This window comes from Arvicanthis niloticus, chromosome X, assembly GCF_011762505.2.
Source record: "Arvicanthis niloticus isolate mArvNil1 chromosome X, mArvNil1.pat.X, whole genome shotgun sequence".
Taxonomy (NCBI): domain Eukaryota; kingdom Metazoa; phylum Chordata; class Mammalia; order Rodentia; family Muridae; genus Arvicanthis; species Arvicanthis niloticus.
The window spans coordinates 97,937,301-97,954,411 of NC_047679.1; the positions used below are offsets into that span (position 1 = coordinate 97,937,301).

The 17,111-nt window shown below is 42.2% G+C and overlaps 1 protein-coding gene across 2 annotated transcripts in view; it reads left to right on the plus strand.

Annotated features, from left to right (window-relative positions):
* Lonrf3 (LON peptidase N-terminal domain and ring finger 3) overlaps positions 1–17,111 on the plus strand; it is a 37,493-nt gene that overhangs the window by 2,363 nt on the left and 18,019 nt on the right. Inside the window, exons 2-6 of one of the 2 annotated variants that reach the window (XM_076918823.1) lie at positions 1,340–1,458; positions 4,767–4,889; positions 9,114–9,269; positions 11,256–11,502; positions 12,270–12,360. In XM_076918823.1, coding sequence (XP_076774938.1) covers positions 1,340–1,458; positions 4,767–4,889; positions 9,114–9,269; positions 11,256–11,502; positions 12,270–12,360 — 736 coding nt within the window. The remainder of the gene's footprint in view (positions 1–1,339; positions 1,459–4,766; positions 4,890–9,113; positions 9,270–11,255; positions 11,503–12,269; positions 12,361–17,111) is intronic. The other variant, XM_034484724.2, reaches the window with a different exon arrangement.

Consider the following 17,111-nt stretch of genomic DNA (forward strand, 5'->3'; position numbering starts at 1 on the left):
TTCAGTCCCACCCAAGCCAACAACAGGTAATGCAGAAGGGAGCAAAACCACTGGCTATGATAACTGAGGAAAACAGCTGTCCTCACGACTCATACCCCGCCCATGCATAAACAAAGCAGGATGTGAGCTGCCAATGGGCCAGTGGGTGTGTGTTTCAGAAAAGTGCTAGAGAATACTGTAAAGTCTATGTTAAAATCAAGAGCAAGTAATGGGCAACCAGGTCATCTCAGAACATACATACTCCTGAGGGATGGCATAGAGGCAGACACCAAAGCCTGTTTCTGGCAGCAGAAATAGGTAGAGGCCACTTATGTTTGGAATTCTAAGGGAGGCTGAATACTTTCATCCATTTCCCAAGGGCCAGACAGGAAAGCCCCTTCCCACCTTCCTCTCCATGACTGCTATCACTTCCCCAGGAAGGATCTTAACTGTACCTTTATTAATAATCTCCTTGGAGCAGTCTGGGTTAAAAAAAAAAAAAAAGCCAATACCACCTTCACCATTCTAAGGGGAAATGGGCCCCTTCCACAGACTATATTTATCCTGGAACTGGCTAATGTTCTATTATTCAAAATGCTATACCCACACTCAGTAAAAGGAACTTTCCTCCACTCTAGCCTCAAAACTTTTAACATCAACCAGCCATGTGACCTATCACTTCACCTCATTGGCTTTAGTTTTCCTATCTGAAGAATGGGTGGGTTGAAGACCTACTCAGGCCTGGACTCTAGTGATTCAGTGATGGTGAGAGTAAGACTCCTAAAAGTTGTGTCGAGGGGGTACTTTCTCATTTGGCCATCACTAGGGGGATGGACCTTGTAAATGCATAGCTGTTTCCTCCAGGAAAGGTTCATAAGCACTGGTCATTAGGGAGAGAGGGGGGTATTGTTATGCTACAGGTCATCCTGAGTAGAAGACTAATGGACTTGGCTTGGTTGGGGTCAAGGTTGGGGTCCCAACTGGCTGCCTCTCTCTCTCTTCTCAGGCCTCATTCTTTTTGGACAGTGGCTCATTCAGAAGCCAGGTTGCTGGGTGCTAGCAGTGTGCATCTACAGAACAGTGCCAGGGTTTCCTCTAGGTGAAAATTTCTAATATGTCGTGAACACTACACCTCTTAGGAACTGCTTGAAAAAAGAGGGCAGCATTACTGCTTTGCATGGATAAGCTATGGTGTTAGTCAGGACAACATTAGGACTGGAAATGACACTTAACTCGTTGGGTCCAGTAGAAAGAGCTTAGATAACTTTTCTTTCCTCAAGATCCATCCTAATACAGGACTTATCATGTGCTTGTGCTGAGGGCCATTAATGAGGGCTTTTTTTTTCTCTTGTTTCGGCAGCTCCAAATGACCATTTGCTTTATAGCAACCGGTCCCAAATTTATTTCACCTTGGAGTCTCATGAGGATGCACTGCATGATGCAGAAATAGCATGTAAACTACGGCCAATGGGTTTTAAGGTGAGTGTGGGACAAGAGGGATGGAAAGGGGCCATGCTGCAGCCAGAGACTGGTAAGAAGGGCTGTCTCCCTGGGGCAGGAGATGCTAGAGCTTCAGCAGAATAGGAGAGAAAACTTGCTAATGAGCTTGACAGTGCAGGGCATCCCTTGATAAAGGGAGGTCTCAGTCTGCAAGGGATCTCAATAAATCTACATTCAGTTGATAACCTTCAGGATAGACTTGTCCTTATATATTTTTTTCAAATATGGAATCAGTGGCACAACCTGACTTCATGTCTCAGCTCTTCTACTTTTCTTAACTGTACAGCCTTGGGAAGATTACTTACTTTCTCTTTGTCTGATGCCCTCACCTATAACATGCTTGTATCCAAAGTACCTTCGAAATAGGGCTGTTGTGGAGATTATATAAGGTCGTCCCGTGTAGGGGAGATGCTTGGAACAATGCATGTAGCATTATATAAGCATTTGCTACCACCACCACCATCATCATCATTCATAATTTTCTAGGGATAATAGGGAGAGGAATAAAAGAAAGATATTCCTGCTCTGGTCCTTTGGGATAACTACTGATAGCCAGGCTTTTTGAGAGCTCAAACAGCTTTTGGGTTTTGTTTTGTTTTGTTTTGTTTTGAGACAGGGTTTCTCTGTGTAGTTCTGGCTGTCCTGGAACTCACTCTGTAGACCAGGCTGGCCTCAGAAATCCGCCTGCCTCTGCCTCCCAAGTGCTGGGATTAAAGGTGTGTGCCACCACTGCCCAGCAGCTTTGGGGTTTTTTAAAAGAGATTTTCATATTTTTACAATGGCTGGGCCATTTTGAATCATTAATACAGTCATTTGACATGCCAGTATATCCCCCCAAAAATCTAGGTCACATGGGAGAGGTGGGAAGAAAGACAGGATAGACATCAAGACAGGGGATACCCAAATACAAAGCATCACTTTTTGTGTCTCTGCCTGGCCTTGGGACCAATCTCCTCCACATGTCCATATTCTGTTTAGTAGATTAGAATTGGGTCTGGGCCTCAATCTTTGCAAAGTGTGACCATGGGGAAGTGGCTACATTCTCTGAAACTCAAGTACTCTTACTTGTTAAATGATGCTATTGCTTTACGCCATGATTGTTTCACAGGTATGTATAAGGATCAACAGTGAGAGTGGCAACTAGAACATTCTGCAAGCTCTATTACAGGATCTTGTACAACCTAAGGGTAGGAAAAACAGTGTCTCCAAGACCAGGGCCACTATGACTTATCTGAATCACATGGGGACAGGTGTCCTCTGAATCCAGAATGTTCTGATGGTAGAGAGACCATGGATTAGGCAATCCCTCCAATAATCTCCAGGCAGCCTCCCTGTCTGTCTAATTAAACACACTCCGCAGCAATTTATATGCAAAATCACACTGGATAGTATAAACACTGTAAAACAGTTTACAACAGTTTAGTTCAGAAGTTGGTGCCTAGTGATTTGATTTTAAACCTGTGAAAATATTGGATAATCAGAAGTTTTACATAGTTAGGAACTTCCGGTAAGGCCTTGTGAAGTTGAGTGTGGTGGCATGACCCTGCATTGGGATTCCAGGAGGATCATGGTTGAGCTCAGCCTGGACTATTACAGTGAGCCCTTCTGGGGGAAAACCACATGTGGACTGGTAAACTTTGTCTATAATATTAGAGCGAATCTCATTGGTATTTCATGAGAGAGTTTTCATGGAGGTGATTGTCCAGTGTGTTCTTTTTCCCAAGAAACATATTTACAGGTTAATACAAGTCACCAATACCTTAAGTTGCCACGGAGATGGGCTAACATGTGAGTTAGGTAGCTGTCTGTCTTGGGATAAGAGGGGCTTGCAGCCATTTCCACTGGAAAACCAAATCTAGATACCATGATGGGAAAAGCAATGAGAATTATGTTCTAGATGCAGTGAGAAAAAGGGATTTCCACAGTAAAAGAGGAATTGGTGCAAGGACTTGGCAGGGGTGTCATTTCCCTATAGTTGAGGGGAAAGGGGAAAGGGAGCATTCAGAAAACTCTGCTGTCTTGTGTGCTGTAAGCTTCTAATGCATATACATCCACAACTCTGAGTTTTCTATTTCCCACCCTTTCTATATGAGATGCCATAAGGGAGCAAGTCCAGTAGGCAGCCCAATTCCATCTAGGGCTTAATGACATCACCACACCTCGCTGGTAGTATAGGTGTCAGTGGGGGTAAGCTGGCCACCCTGAGAAAGTGAAGTGTGTGAGTTGCTACTCCATTGATTACTGGGACCCCAGAGGCCTTCAGGACTTAGTCCTTATAGCTGCTGTGGAGCACAGGGCTAGCCTTTCTCCCGAAGGCCACTGTTGGCTGGAGCAACAAGGGAGTGGAACAGCCAAGAATAGGCTCTAGAAAGAAATGAGGGTGTGGAAAGAGAACCCCAAGAGGGTTGTGGCTGTGGCTCCTAGCCAGATCCTGACACCATACAGACACATGTTAGAAAAGGGGGCAGAAAAATGCTGGCCAAGTGAAATCTAGGCCTTTTCATTCATATTAGGCACAAAGAGAAGGCTGTTCTTTATGCTCTTTTTACTTCCTTGCCCTCACAGGATGCTGCTTAGGCCTTTCTAAGGAGTTTAGCCCATCAGCACTTTGGTTTGTATCCGGAGGCCATAAAACTTCCCAATACCTATAAAATGTGCAGCAAGAGAGGAAACGACAGCTAAGTTTCTATAAGCAAAAGCATTGGCTCAATTACTGATTGGCCTTCTGGAAGGTGGTCTGCCTTTGTGGGAAAAGTCCTCTAGAAGTCCTGGGACCACGATTCTAGTTCTAGGTTGCTTCTAATGACCTTTGAAATCTTGGAGGGTCCATGATCCTTCTCTCAGACCTTTGTAGAAATGATTGGCTCACTCAAGCCGTGACTGTCTTTACAGACCAGTGCAAAAGAGAGGCAAGTCATCTCTGGATGAACATCGAAAACTGAGCTATTATATAGTCTGTGGTCAAATGGAGGTTCTGGCATATTTGTGATCCTCATACAATTGTGGGGTGGGGTGGAGGCAGTAAACATAGTAGCTAAGAATGTGGCCTTGGTATATTGTCAGTCCCAGGTTTCAACTCCGACTTCCCAGCTTCCTCGTTCTCTCTCTGGATCTCCCTTTGGTTGCCTTTTAAATAAGATTTAAAATAGTTTACCGTTAGGACTGGGATGAAAATAAGTCTTTTGACAAGATAGTGACTGGTCAGTAAGTACTCAGCGATTGCTGTTAATCGTTGCTACTTGAAGAAGGGGAATACGATGTGACTGACTGCTACTGTTTTCTTCCAGGCACACTTCAGAAAAGCACAAGCTTTAGCCACTCTAGGCAAGGTGAAAGAAGCACTCAGAGAATTTCTCTACTGTGTATCCCTTGACGGAAAGAACAAGAGAGCCAGATCTGAAGCTCAAAGGGTGAGTTGAGTGACCTAGGGTTAGCTGCCTAGTAGATCCCCATCACGCTGTCTTCTTTAGGGAGAAGGATGAAGATGCTACCCTCCTTGCTATTTGTGGTCCTGAGTGGGTGCTTCTCTGGGTTTAAGGGGCATGAGAGAGATGCCAACTGATTGCCCAGAAGCCCTGTCGTTCTGGTATGTACTCTCAAATTGGCAGGTCCTGCTCTTTTTTTGTAGGAGTCACTCAGTAATGAATGCTTTAACTTGGAATCAGTGGGATATAAAACAAAACTAAACCAAGTAAGGCAACCTTTGTATGGAGGCTCACTGAAGAGTCTGTTTGTGGGTGAGGGCCAGACAGTGGGAGCTGCTTGCAGCAGTATAACTTTTCTTTGTCTGAATTGCACGTTTCACTAGCCACACATGGAGGACCACTCCTGGGAAGGGTCACTGATGGTCTCCATGTTGCTTGCTACATACAGAATTCAAACCTTCACCTCTTCTGCTAGAAAAGTAAACCTACTATCTCAAAAATGCAAGTCAGAGACTATTATGTAAGAATCTAATTAATCCTTCCAACTCTTCAGTTCCAAGAGATTGTGATTGTAAAACAAATATCAAGAGAAATACCAAGAACCTGACTGAAGGGTCAAGCATCCTCGTTGAATGGGCTTTGACTTTTATTGCTTTTGTACATTTATTCTTCTGGTGTCTGAATAATTGGCCTGGAATTTGGATGCTGATGCTCAGTGATCGTTTTTGGTTTCCTATCCCCACTCACTGTTCAACACCAGGCCACAATCCCTTCTATCCACCCTCCACCCCATGTAATGCTTTGTCAGGGGAGGGGTGGAGCCAAGTGGGCAAGAGACAGGATTGGTCTCTGAAGACTCTAGAAAGGAATATTTAGCAAAACTAATAAAGATGGCAGAGGCTGGACTCTGGATTTTCTGACTCTGGCAGGAAATTTCCTGTCTAGAAAAAGTATTTAACCTGATTTGTGTGGGGAAGGATAATGTTTTATTAAAAGGGGCATTGATCAAGCACAATTATTAGCAGTATATGGACCTTTCCTAAAACTTAAGTGCAGTCAGTGCACAGCATAACTTTAGCTGGGCATTGCCTATGTACCAGCCACTTGTTTGAAGGTTCCACTTTGTTCCCATACCTCACTGTTATTTCACTAGATGACATCTGAGGCTCAGTGACTTTCTTGAGGCCACCTGCTTCTTTGCTTTGATTTTGCCCTCAGGTGGCCCAAGAGGTTCTGGTATCATCAGTTGAACTAACCTCTCTCCAGTTTGCTTTTATACATAGGCTGTTGTCGTTTCTATACCTGCCTGATGAAAGGCAAGGCATTGTGTGAAACTCTGGAGACCCAAGGAAGCCTAAGGGCCTTTTGGAACATACAAGTTTGTGTTGGTTAAGATGAATGCCAGGCAATACAAGTGAATGTGTGCTTACAAGAAGTATTACAAAATTCTGAAATTACTGTAAGAATTTGGAGGCATATTTCTGCTGAGTGTGATGGAGCCATAACAGTCATTTAAGCACACTGAGAGGCTTCAACTGTGTGTATTAACTGGATTATTCTAGTTTCAGGGCTAAACATTTGAAAAATAGTTGAGATGCACTGGGCATTAATAAGCCTCATAACCCACAGCCCTATGGTTTATTTTAAACTACAGATTCTCTTTCTTAACCCAGTTGGGTCTTTCTATGGCTGAATTTTCAGCAGAATCAACTTTCATTCATATGGAATGATTATTCTCACTGAAAGTTGACCCTATCTTTTATTTTCCAAAGACATTGAGAAGGCCTACAGAGAGATCTTAGGCAGTAAAGCTAAGAAGGGAACTGCTATATTATTCCTGCCTTGTTTCCTTTGATTTTGACTCCTGGCCTCCTTTTCTGTCTTTTCAACCTTATACTTGGGTGTTATATGGCCCCCTCCAGGGAGACTGTTTCAGAAGTGGATATGTCATTTTTGGTCCTTGAGTAGAATCTCTGATAATCAAGTTCAATTCCTGGGGAGTGGTACCCACTAAAAGATTATATGTCTGAGCCCAGGCACTAGGTGTGTCTTCCAACTTTTGTTAATTTATATCTGGAAAGTAGGGTTTTTAGCACTGCTAAGGAACGAAAACATTTCATTGAGGATTTGAGGCACTTGAGTGCTAGGTTTCTTCTTTATCCCTTGGATGCATAAATGCCATCATCATTTCCATGATTGTGTTGTATATTTATTAGGCACTTATTGCTGGCTGGAGAGAAAGACTTACTCTGTGACACACTTTCAGTGCAAAGTAAGATGCTATAGTTTAAGGTTTGGTATTCTCTTCTATAGAGAACATGAAAGGGCAGATGAGATCAGAGAGATGGGAGTATCGGGGCGAGGCGACACTTGAGCAGAACTTTGAATACTGAGTAGGATTTGGATGTGTGGAAAGTGCTGATAGATACAAGAAGGAACATCGTAAAGACACCTGGGAGGACAAGTAGAAGAGTAAATCAAACGTTGAGTTTGGTGTTCTTTCAAAATCTCTTGATAAATTAACACTCCTGACTATGGAGACTGAACAACAGTGTGGGGCATTCTTTAGTGGTTCTCTAAACATGGCGAGGTCTCCTAAGAGGTAAACATTTGAATATATTTTGGAGGCCCAGTGATCTGCCCTCTTTCTTGGTGTTTTACACACACATACACAGAGGGGGGTGTGTGTATGTATATATGGATACATACATACATACATAGATACCTAGAATCCTTAACCCTTGATGGTATAATAGTGCAGCCTGCACCCAAATGCTTATCTCTGACTCCTAGACCGTTTTTGTTCTTCTCTCTTTTTCCTTGCCAGTGTATCTAATTGCAAGGGAACCTGCCTGCACCTAGGGGCTTGAACTTAAAACCTGACATTTTCTGCAGAGATGACCAGAATGAGGAAGACGCTGGAAGGGAGAGGAAGTTTGAGCTCTGCTTTCTTAACACTTTACTGTTCAGGTCCCTAACTATGAAGGGATTAAAGGTCCAGCGTTGATGATATGAATGAGGAGAGCAAAATGGATAAGCAGAAAAGCAGCAGCAAACAGTGTAGATTGATTGACTTCTTAGCCCATTGAGTTGTTATGGATTTGACTCTCCATTCTTCCACTGAGAAGTCCTAGTTTGCTTTTTCTTTGCTGTGATAAATGCCATTACCAAAAGCAACTTGGGAAACAGTTTGTTTTCCTTACACATCCCAGGTCACAGTCTATCACTGAAGTCATGGAAGGAACTCAAAGCAGGAACCTGGAGACAGGAACTCAAGCAGAGGAATCCTCTTACTGGCTTGTGTCTCAGCATCACATTCAGTCACCTTTCTTGTACACACTGGCACCACCTGCCCAGGGTTGTCACCACCCATACTGTGCTGGTACTTCCTAGATTAATCATTAATCAAGAAAATACCCAAACATACTTGCCTACAGGCCAATCTGATACAGGCATTTTCTTATGTACCTTCTTCCCAGGATGACCTAGTTTTACACACACACACACACACACACACACACACACACACACACACCACACACCTAACCAGTGCATGAGGTATCTATTCTGACTTCACCTCTATGTTTCCTTCAATTAGGATAGATTTCAAAGCCCCATTGCAGACTTTTGCAGAATGGTGGCACTATAGAGGTGGCTCTGAACCTTGGCTAAGTAACAAAGGCATCTGTCATGCCTTCTCAAAACCCAGATTCTTGGCTCATACTTCAGACCTGAGGAGATTGGAGCTGGACCCAGGGACCTGACATTTTCATAAGCTCCTAGGTGATTCTTTTTTAAAAAGATATAGTTTACTTTTTAAATCTGTGTATGTGTTTGAGTCTGTGTGTTGGGTGTTTGTACATGAGTACTGGTGCCTCTGGATATCAGAGGTGTCAGATATACTGGAGCTGGAATGACAGGTGGTTGTGAGACACCCTACATGTGTGCTGGGAATCAGACGCGACTCCTCTGCAAGAACAGTATGTGTTCTTAATTACTAAGCAATCTTTCTTTCCCCCCTGTTCCTAAATGAGTCTGTGTGTTTATGCAACAACCTCTCCTTAGTGTGTCTAGGGACACAGCTCCAAGGCTTCCTCATTTGAGTTTTGCCTTGCAAGCTGTGCTCTCTGGTTCCCCATCCCTCCCCCTGCACCTTAGTCTAGCACCTGTAGAAACTTGAGTAGTGAAGTCTTCTGTTTTATGTCACAGCTTCTCTTTAGTTTCTTTTCACCATCAGTCCCGGGGGAGTCTCAGGAACATTCTCCCGATATCCTGAAGCTGTTGGCACCTCACCCTAGATTAAAGGAACACGTAGAGTCAATGGCTACTGAAGGCACCAGCCATAATCTACCAAAGTTGTCACAGGTAAAACTCAACTCACCCAGCTCGCTCATGATGCTTCGTTTGGCTCTTTTGTGGGCACACGAGAAGTGAGCCCTACCTCTCCTACTTTGGTTCCTGAGGGAAAAAGAAAGATGGAATTGATAATGGCTGTGTCCTTTGCTTAAAACTACAACTGGGAATTTCAGGCATGGTCCAAAAGTTTATGAATTTATTATATTTGTAGTCTTGGTCAGATTCAGAAAATAGAGAAATTTGATAGAAGTATAAAGAGATTGGCCCACTTCCCTTAAAACCCTATAACTGGGGTGTGCTTATTGGCTTTGTCTTGGTTCAATCTAGAAAATAGATTTGATACAACTATAAAGAGATTGGCCTACTTCTCCTGAAACCCTATAACTGGGGCTTTAGCTTTGGGGCAGATGCTGGTGGCTGTTGAATACCAGTGAGATCCTTGTGCAAGGCTGACTCCATTTGGGGACCAAATGGAGCGAATTTCTTGCTCTTGCACTATACCTTACACATAAATAGGCTTCTCATGCACATCTGTAGCAAAGTAGAGGCACGAGAGCTGAGTTGAGAAGGAAGACAAGAATTGGTGGTTGTCTTTGAAAACAAAGGAACAGAAACAAAGGAACAGAGGGATGGGCTTTAGGTGCTGGCCTTTCTAGCACAGGGTAAGTGGGCAGAAGTTGGGGTTCAAAAGACCAGACTTGAAGCAAGGTTTAACACTGAATACCTGGGCACCTTTGGGGAGCAGTTTCTTCTCCATTTGTGCCTGAAGTTCCTCACTTGTATATAAGCCCTGGATGCTCACATCTTCCCAGTTTCTGTCCCTGCTCTAGAGAAGAAATAAAATGCAAGGTACCTGACTTTTCTTGGTGACAGCAGAACTTGGACTATCTCCTGAAATCAGAGAGCCCCCAGTGGTCATTAGTACAGGACTAAGACAGCTAACACTAGGCCAGAGGACCTGGAGTGGGGACTTCTACTTGCAACTCAGTCTGAAAAGAAGGAAATAGAACCTCTGCCTTTCCACTGTGAGCAGGCCAGGCAACAGAGAGTGCATTCCCACCAATACGTTGCTTTGCAAGGCCTTGTCCTGTGCAGACAGTACTCTGGACTCATGGAAAGTCAAACTGTAGTATTGAGGTTTTTTTTTTTAGTACTCAAAACACCATGAACACCCAGGGATACAGACTGAGAAAACCCACATCCTTTCCTCTGTTCTTTGTTGTTTCCTCTCACCTGTGTCCACTATGGTTTTTGGCAGGGATTAGAGGGGAAAAAACAAAGGTGAACCTTTTGCTGTCAAATATAGATGTAGATTATAGAGAGGTTCTCCAGAGCAATGGGAATAAACACATTTTCAGAATTATTTCAAGTTGCATTTCCAAATATCCTTTTCCTAGACAAAATTCTGTAAAAGACTACAGACAAACTATTAGGCCAAATTATTTTTTGTCTTCTCTTCAGACTTTTCACACAAAATTGAGTGAACAGACTAAATTGTCTTTTATGAAAATAATATATAGCTCTGGAGCATGAGTTGCTTTAGCAGGCCTGTAGAGAGCTGGCCTAATGTCCTTTGTAAAAATGTCTATGAATGACAGTCAGGGTGAGGGGAAGTAACCAGTAACAGGATATCCCCTCACTGAATGCTTTGCTTTCCTTACAGACCACTGGGGAATGCTTTGGCTAGGAGGGAAAAGTGAAGCTTCCCTTGTAGTTCCCCCTTCACCCCTGCCCAGGGAACTTTTCCTTCCATATGCCTGTTTTCCTTGTGTAGAGAAGTCCCCCTAACTCTACTGAAGCTAGGCATGTCTTTGACATAGACTAGATGTCACCAATAAACCTCAAGACTCTCCCTCTGTTGAATTGTGTAGCCACTGCGTGTTCAGGAGTGAGGATCAGGGCTATGTTTCTTTCTCTTTGTCCCCTCGGTAAGACTATTGGAGGACCAGTATTGGTTCTAAGTAGCTTCTGATCTCTGGATTTTGCTTCACCTAGGAGAATCTGGAGCTTCCCCATTGTTCTAATCAGGAGGGAGCAGCAGCAGCAGGGAAAGAGAGCAGCAGCCTAGCAAACTCAGCTCAAGGAAAGGTGAGTAGCAAAGAAGACAGAGAGAAAGATCAGGAAGAAGAGGATCAGGATGCTCCCGCCATCAGGACCGGCAAATGCCAGGAAAAGAAGAGGAATCGTTGTCAAATTGAAACCCAAGAAGACACAGAATTGCCTAATAAAGTCTCCAAACAAGGTACTAATTCTCTCCAGGGAGAAAGTATAGTAATGCAGGTGACTGGGTTCACTGACATATGTAGTTATCCTCTCTGGGGTTCCTCTAGCTCAGAGTGTATGGCCTAGCTTTGGCACTTACCAACTGAAACACCAGGGGTTGCTATGAAGGTTCTTTGAGAGTGTACATGGTAACTATCATACTGAAAGTGCTGTGTGATACAGTGTGATATAGATCTGATGTAGTGTGATATAGATCATCCATAGTCTGGACATCTGGTCAAACACTTGATCAAGTGATGACATCCCATGCTTTCCATCATATCCCTTTCCTCCAGGACAACCACTTCCTGCCCTCATCCCTGTTCTGGGAATGTAGGATGACAGGGGTGTGTTCAGGTCTCATTAGGTTGTGCCCTGAGAAGCAGCAGCTACAGCTTCATATCTTTCCAAGAGAGGTTGGCAGTACCAAGACTAGTCTCAGCTTTGAAGACCTGGCTCAGTCCATGGAGTTGCCACTGCTGTAGCTGCTGCTGAGGTGCCTACTGAATTCGAATGAACTCAGCCAGGAGGTCCTTGACTTGGACTTCTCTGTCTATGGGGCCTGCTAAAATGCTGCTGGGAGCACACTTCAGGGAACCCCGTTGGCAATTGCTCAGGCAGCCACTAAATTAAACTCTGGGAGAGTTTGAGATTGAAAACCAGAAAGACATTTCTTTTTTCCTCGGAAGTACTGTCTGTAAAAAACCAAGTTGCTCCATCCCTGACTTACTGTTTCCTAAATCACAGATCTTCCTGTTAAGCAGGGGGCCAAACCAGATCTCAGTATTCCACTTGGATCGTTTGATGCATCTGACCTTGAATGTTCACTGTGTATGAGGTATGTGATGTGGGCCAGCACTTAACTACCTAGTATTTCCTCCTTTTTGGTACCTGGACCTTTCTGCTGGTGACTTAACTACTGAGTTGGTTAGTATGTAAAATCATGGCACTGATGGAATGCAAATCACATTGTCACATGAGACAGCTCGTTTCAAGCTTACAAACTGTGTTTTTTACATCCTTAAATCTCAATTTAAAAAGATATGGAAAGCGTCAAGGCAATACACTTTTCAAAGGTCAGAAATGGATGGGCCATGTGTTGAACATGTCTACTATTTGGTCTCCATTAGATTTGATTTTGTTATATATGACTGTACTGAAACAAGGCATATATTTTCCAGCTGCTCATAATCTCATTGGCTTATACCAGCCTGTCTTACATTATTGTTTGAGCTTTAGAGTTTTTTGAACTTGTGACCCTGAATATAAACTACTAAGTTAAGAACTTGGTGCTCAAGGGTTAATATAGATCCCACAAGCATTTTCTTTGGAAGCCAAATAGAAGCCTACATTGATTTGTGTTTATGGTATCTAGTGAACAGTACATGTAAGAGATACTTGGTCAAGGATTTTCCTGCCAGCTAGTATGTGACCTCTACTTTTTCAGATCTCTGAAGAGCCATTTATCCATATGTCCCATTTCAAAAATAAAAGTTTATTTCATTTCATAGCTGTGATTTAGTGGCTAAGAGATGGGGCTGTGAAGTCAATGTTTGAACCCTATCTCTTTTGACCTACAGACTCTGGTCCTAGAGTAAGTGACATTTGCTATCACTATTTTTTTTTTTTTTTTTTTTTTTTAGTAAAGGTCGGTGGAATCAACTCCATCAGTTGTGACAGTTAATTAAGAAAAATTATTTAATGTTTAAAGTAATGCCCGGAAAACAATAAGTACTCAAAAATATTAACTATTTTTTTCTTCCTACTCATTGGTCTTTAATGTTAGATCCACGGACCTCAGAGGAAGCTCTAAGTATACATTCAAATAGATGCACAGATTCACTGAAGCAATATGTAAAGTGTGTGTATGTATGGGTGGATGTGTTTCTAAGATAAAAGCATACAGCTTGCATTAGATTCTCAAATATGCTGATTTTCTCCCAAAGCATTAAGAAGGAAAAACTTAGATACTTGAACAAATGTTTGCCTGCCCTTTGAGAGCACTTACCCAGTTACCTGTTATTTATATTTATATCCTGAATGACTTTTTTGTCATGTGAATAAGATCAAGGCAACTATTACATGAAACATAGACTTTTCTTAGAAAAAATACATGTATATATGTATGCTGAGGTGCCTACATACTGAATATATATATACACATGCATATATACACATACATACTTGGGTCTAGGAGCCTAGTTCAGTGGTAGAGCACTTGGCTACTATTCATGAGATTCTGGATTCATTAACCATTATTATCACAATAACAACAACAATAGTAAAATAATAATACACAGAAAAATCAGTAATAGCAAAATCTGTTCACAAGCATATGCAAGTTTCACACAGCTCAGAGATACAGCATAGATACGGCCAAATTAAGTTTCACACATCCTGTCAGCAGTCTGTTTAAGTGGTGTGGACAAGAATGGAATGAACAACAGAAGCAGATCCTTTTTGCTGCCTCACCCAGTCACTCGCCATAGAGTGGCAATTGCATCATGCCAAAGCCTAGGTATGATATAGCAAAAACCTGCTTGCAAGCAAGCAGAGAACGGGCCCTGCAGCCACCACGCCAGTGCTGTCTCTAAAGCCCGTGATAGGCACTGTGAAGTCAATTTAATTTAGCTTACTCAGAAAGAGCAGGTCTTTGTTCTGCTTAACCCTCCTTAACACTCCTGCCAAAATCCAGGCGACACAAAATCAAACATCCTGTTTGTATTTTCTCTGTGGAATAAAAATCCTGAGGTTGAAATTCCTTTGTTCCTCTTCCTTTTCTTTTCCTCTTTCATCTTCGTTGTCCCTAATCACAAGGGACTTTGTAGACGAGTTAGGAATTTGGTCCAAGAAATAAACACACAAAGGATAAGCACCCCTTCTAGTTTGCACCCTCTGAGCTTAAAAGCCACTGTGGCCCCTTGTTCCATCTTTGGCCAGAGTAGATGTTATGGAGGCTACTAAATTATAGCTAGACTCTCACTGCCTTGTGTAAGAAACCTGCCCAGCCTAAAGGGCTTTTTGATCTAAAGAAATGTGTAGCTTCTCTTCCAACGGGGTTTGTCTGTTAAGTTACACATCAGTTCATGACTGAGTGAATTTGTTTGCCTGTATTTTTCTTGTCTTGAAAGTTTCTTTTCCCACTGGAGCTATTGCTGTTTTCTCTGTGGTTGTCCTTAGATTTTGTTTTGGCCCCCCTGCGTCTTTAGAAGAGAGGTTTTGTACTTGGTTACTTTTCTTGTTGCTGTGACTAAATATTTGACCAGAAGCAATTTAAAGGAGGAAATGTTTGTTCTGGCTTACCATCGGAGGGGATCATTGTCTCATGGTGAGCAAGACATAGCAGCAGGTGGGAGGAAATGTGGCTGTAAGCTCCGGGGTCCTGCTGCTCACAACATACAGGAAACGGAGTGCCGAATGCTGGCGTTCACCTCACAATCTCTCTCTCTCTCTCTTTTTTTTTTTTAGTCTGTATAAGATCCCAGCCCATGGCATTGTGCAGCCCACAGTTAAGGTGGGACATTACACTTCAAAGTAATCTAGATAATGTCTCTCAGACATACCCAGGGCCTAACCTAATCTAGATAATCTCCCCCAAGTGTCTGGGAGGCTTGTCTCTTAGGTGTCAAATTGACAATTGATATTAATCATCACACAGTCTAAGATTATAGGTAATTTCAAGCCGCTTGGCCATGAAATTAGACATTTGTACCACCTGTACACGTTTGTAGACTGAAATTTAAGCCCATGGTATTGTCTTGGAAAAGAGAAGTTAGACCATGAATTTAATATATTTTGATTCTAGAGAACAAATTGATTGGTTTGTAAGTTTCACAGGGAAGGAAATGTGACTGGAAACCAGGTGTAGTGGCTCACACTGTAATCCTAGCACTAGGGATGTAAATGTAAGAAGATTAGAAGTTCAAGGTCATCCTTGGCTACACAGAGAGTTCAAAGTCATCTTGGGTTACATGAGGCCCTGTTTTTTTTCTTTTAATGGAGGCATAATGGAAGAATACATCAATGAAATTTATTTTCAGTCTCTAAGTTTCCATTGCTAAATTGGAAAAACTCCATTGAAGGAAGTCTTCCCTTAATCCAAACACCTTAGAACCCTGACCTGCAGTCATTAGTGCAGGAAATCCTCCTTTAGCTTTACCTGGTATACATCACCCGAGCCATTGTGGCTCATCTTTGGACTGTTGTAAAGTAATACCTTTGGGATAATAAAGATCTTTTGAGATTAGAAGTGAGACTATTTGCTAACTGAGCTAGTTATCCTATGGCCCAGCAACACTGGTGACAAGTAAACGGATCAGCTTTATATATAATCTAGTTATAGCTCCCTAAGTCACTGGGTATTAAGGGAGTTTACTCTTCTTTCTTTCTCTCTTTCCCTCCCCCTTCTTTCTCCCTCTTTGCTCTAATCTGATTGCAAAGCAACGCAATGCAAGGATGTGACTGTCGGGGAAAGATAGCTCTTTCCAGATAAGGCAGTCATTTTATCTGGACTGACATCTAACTGAAGGCATTTATTCTTACTATTGTTTACCCCATCACTCTGATAATGTGAAATGCTTTCTTGTGAGACAAGCTGGCCCTACTCTGATTTAAAAATGTCTCCCTTGTCTCCCTGAAGTGTTTTCAAAATCTCTATCTTAAATGGGAAAAGGACAGACATTCTAGTATATACCTCTATCATCATAGGTAAGAGTCTTTGTGTTTATCCTGCTGGAGTGTCAGGAAGAAGGGAGAGTATCAGAAAGGGAAGGAGAAAGGTGTACGTGGAAGTGTGTACATATACAGATGGATCACTGGCTGGCTGGCTGGAATGTGTTTGAATATATGGATGCATATAGTCCTGGCTATCTTGTAGACTAAAGGAGGAAGATTAGCTGGAAAGTCAGACTTGATTATATATTCCAAACTTTCTGCCTACTAGCTAGCGTTATAATCTTTGGCATGTTATCTCATCTGTTGAGTTTTAATGTCCTCAGCAGTAAAATAGAATTAATGATAATTACCATTTATTAATATATAATGTTAATTTTAATGAAAAATAGTATTACATACAGCCAGAAATATAGTAAGATAAATGTATATATATTCTTAAAAGTACAATAGGCTCAATTATGAAGTTCTCAAGAAAAAGTTTTGTATATTAGTAGTAGATAACAGATTAATCATCATCCTTATATGTATAACCTAATAATACGTGAAAACATTCAGATATGCTGAATAGTATATGTCTGTAACACTAATACTCAGAAGTTTGAAGCAGGGGAATTGGGAGTTACAGGCCAGCCTGAGCTACAGAGTAAGAACTTATCCCTGAAAAACACCCAGGGCAAGGAATCCAGGGGAGGTAAGTACATTCTTCTAATTGCAGTACTTTAGAAACTGAGGCAAGATTTCCAGGGGTATGAAAAAAACCTGGCTTGCTACGTAGCAAAACCTTATCTTAAAAAAAAATGGGCATGTGGTTCAGTGATAGAATACTTTTCTCACATGCGTAAGGCCTTGGGTTTGATTTACACACACACACACACACACACACACACACACACACGGGGGTGGTTAGAGCAAAAT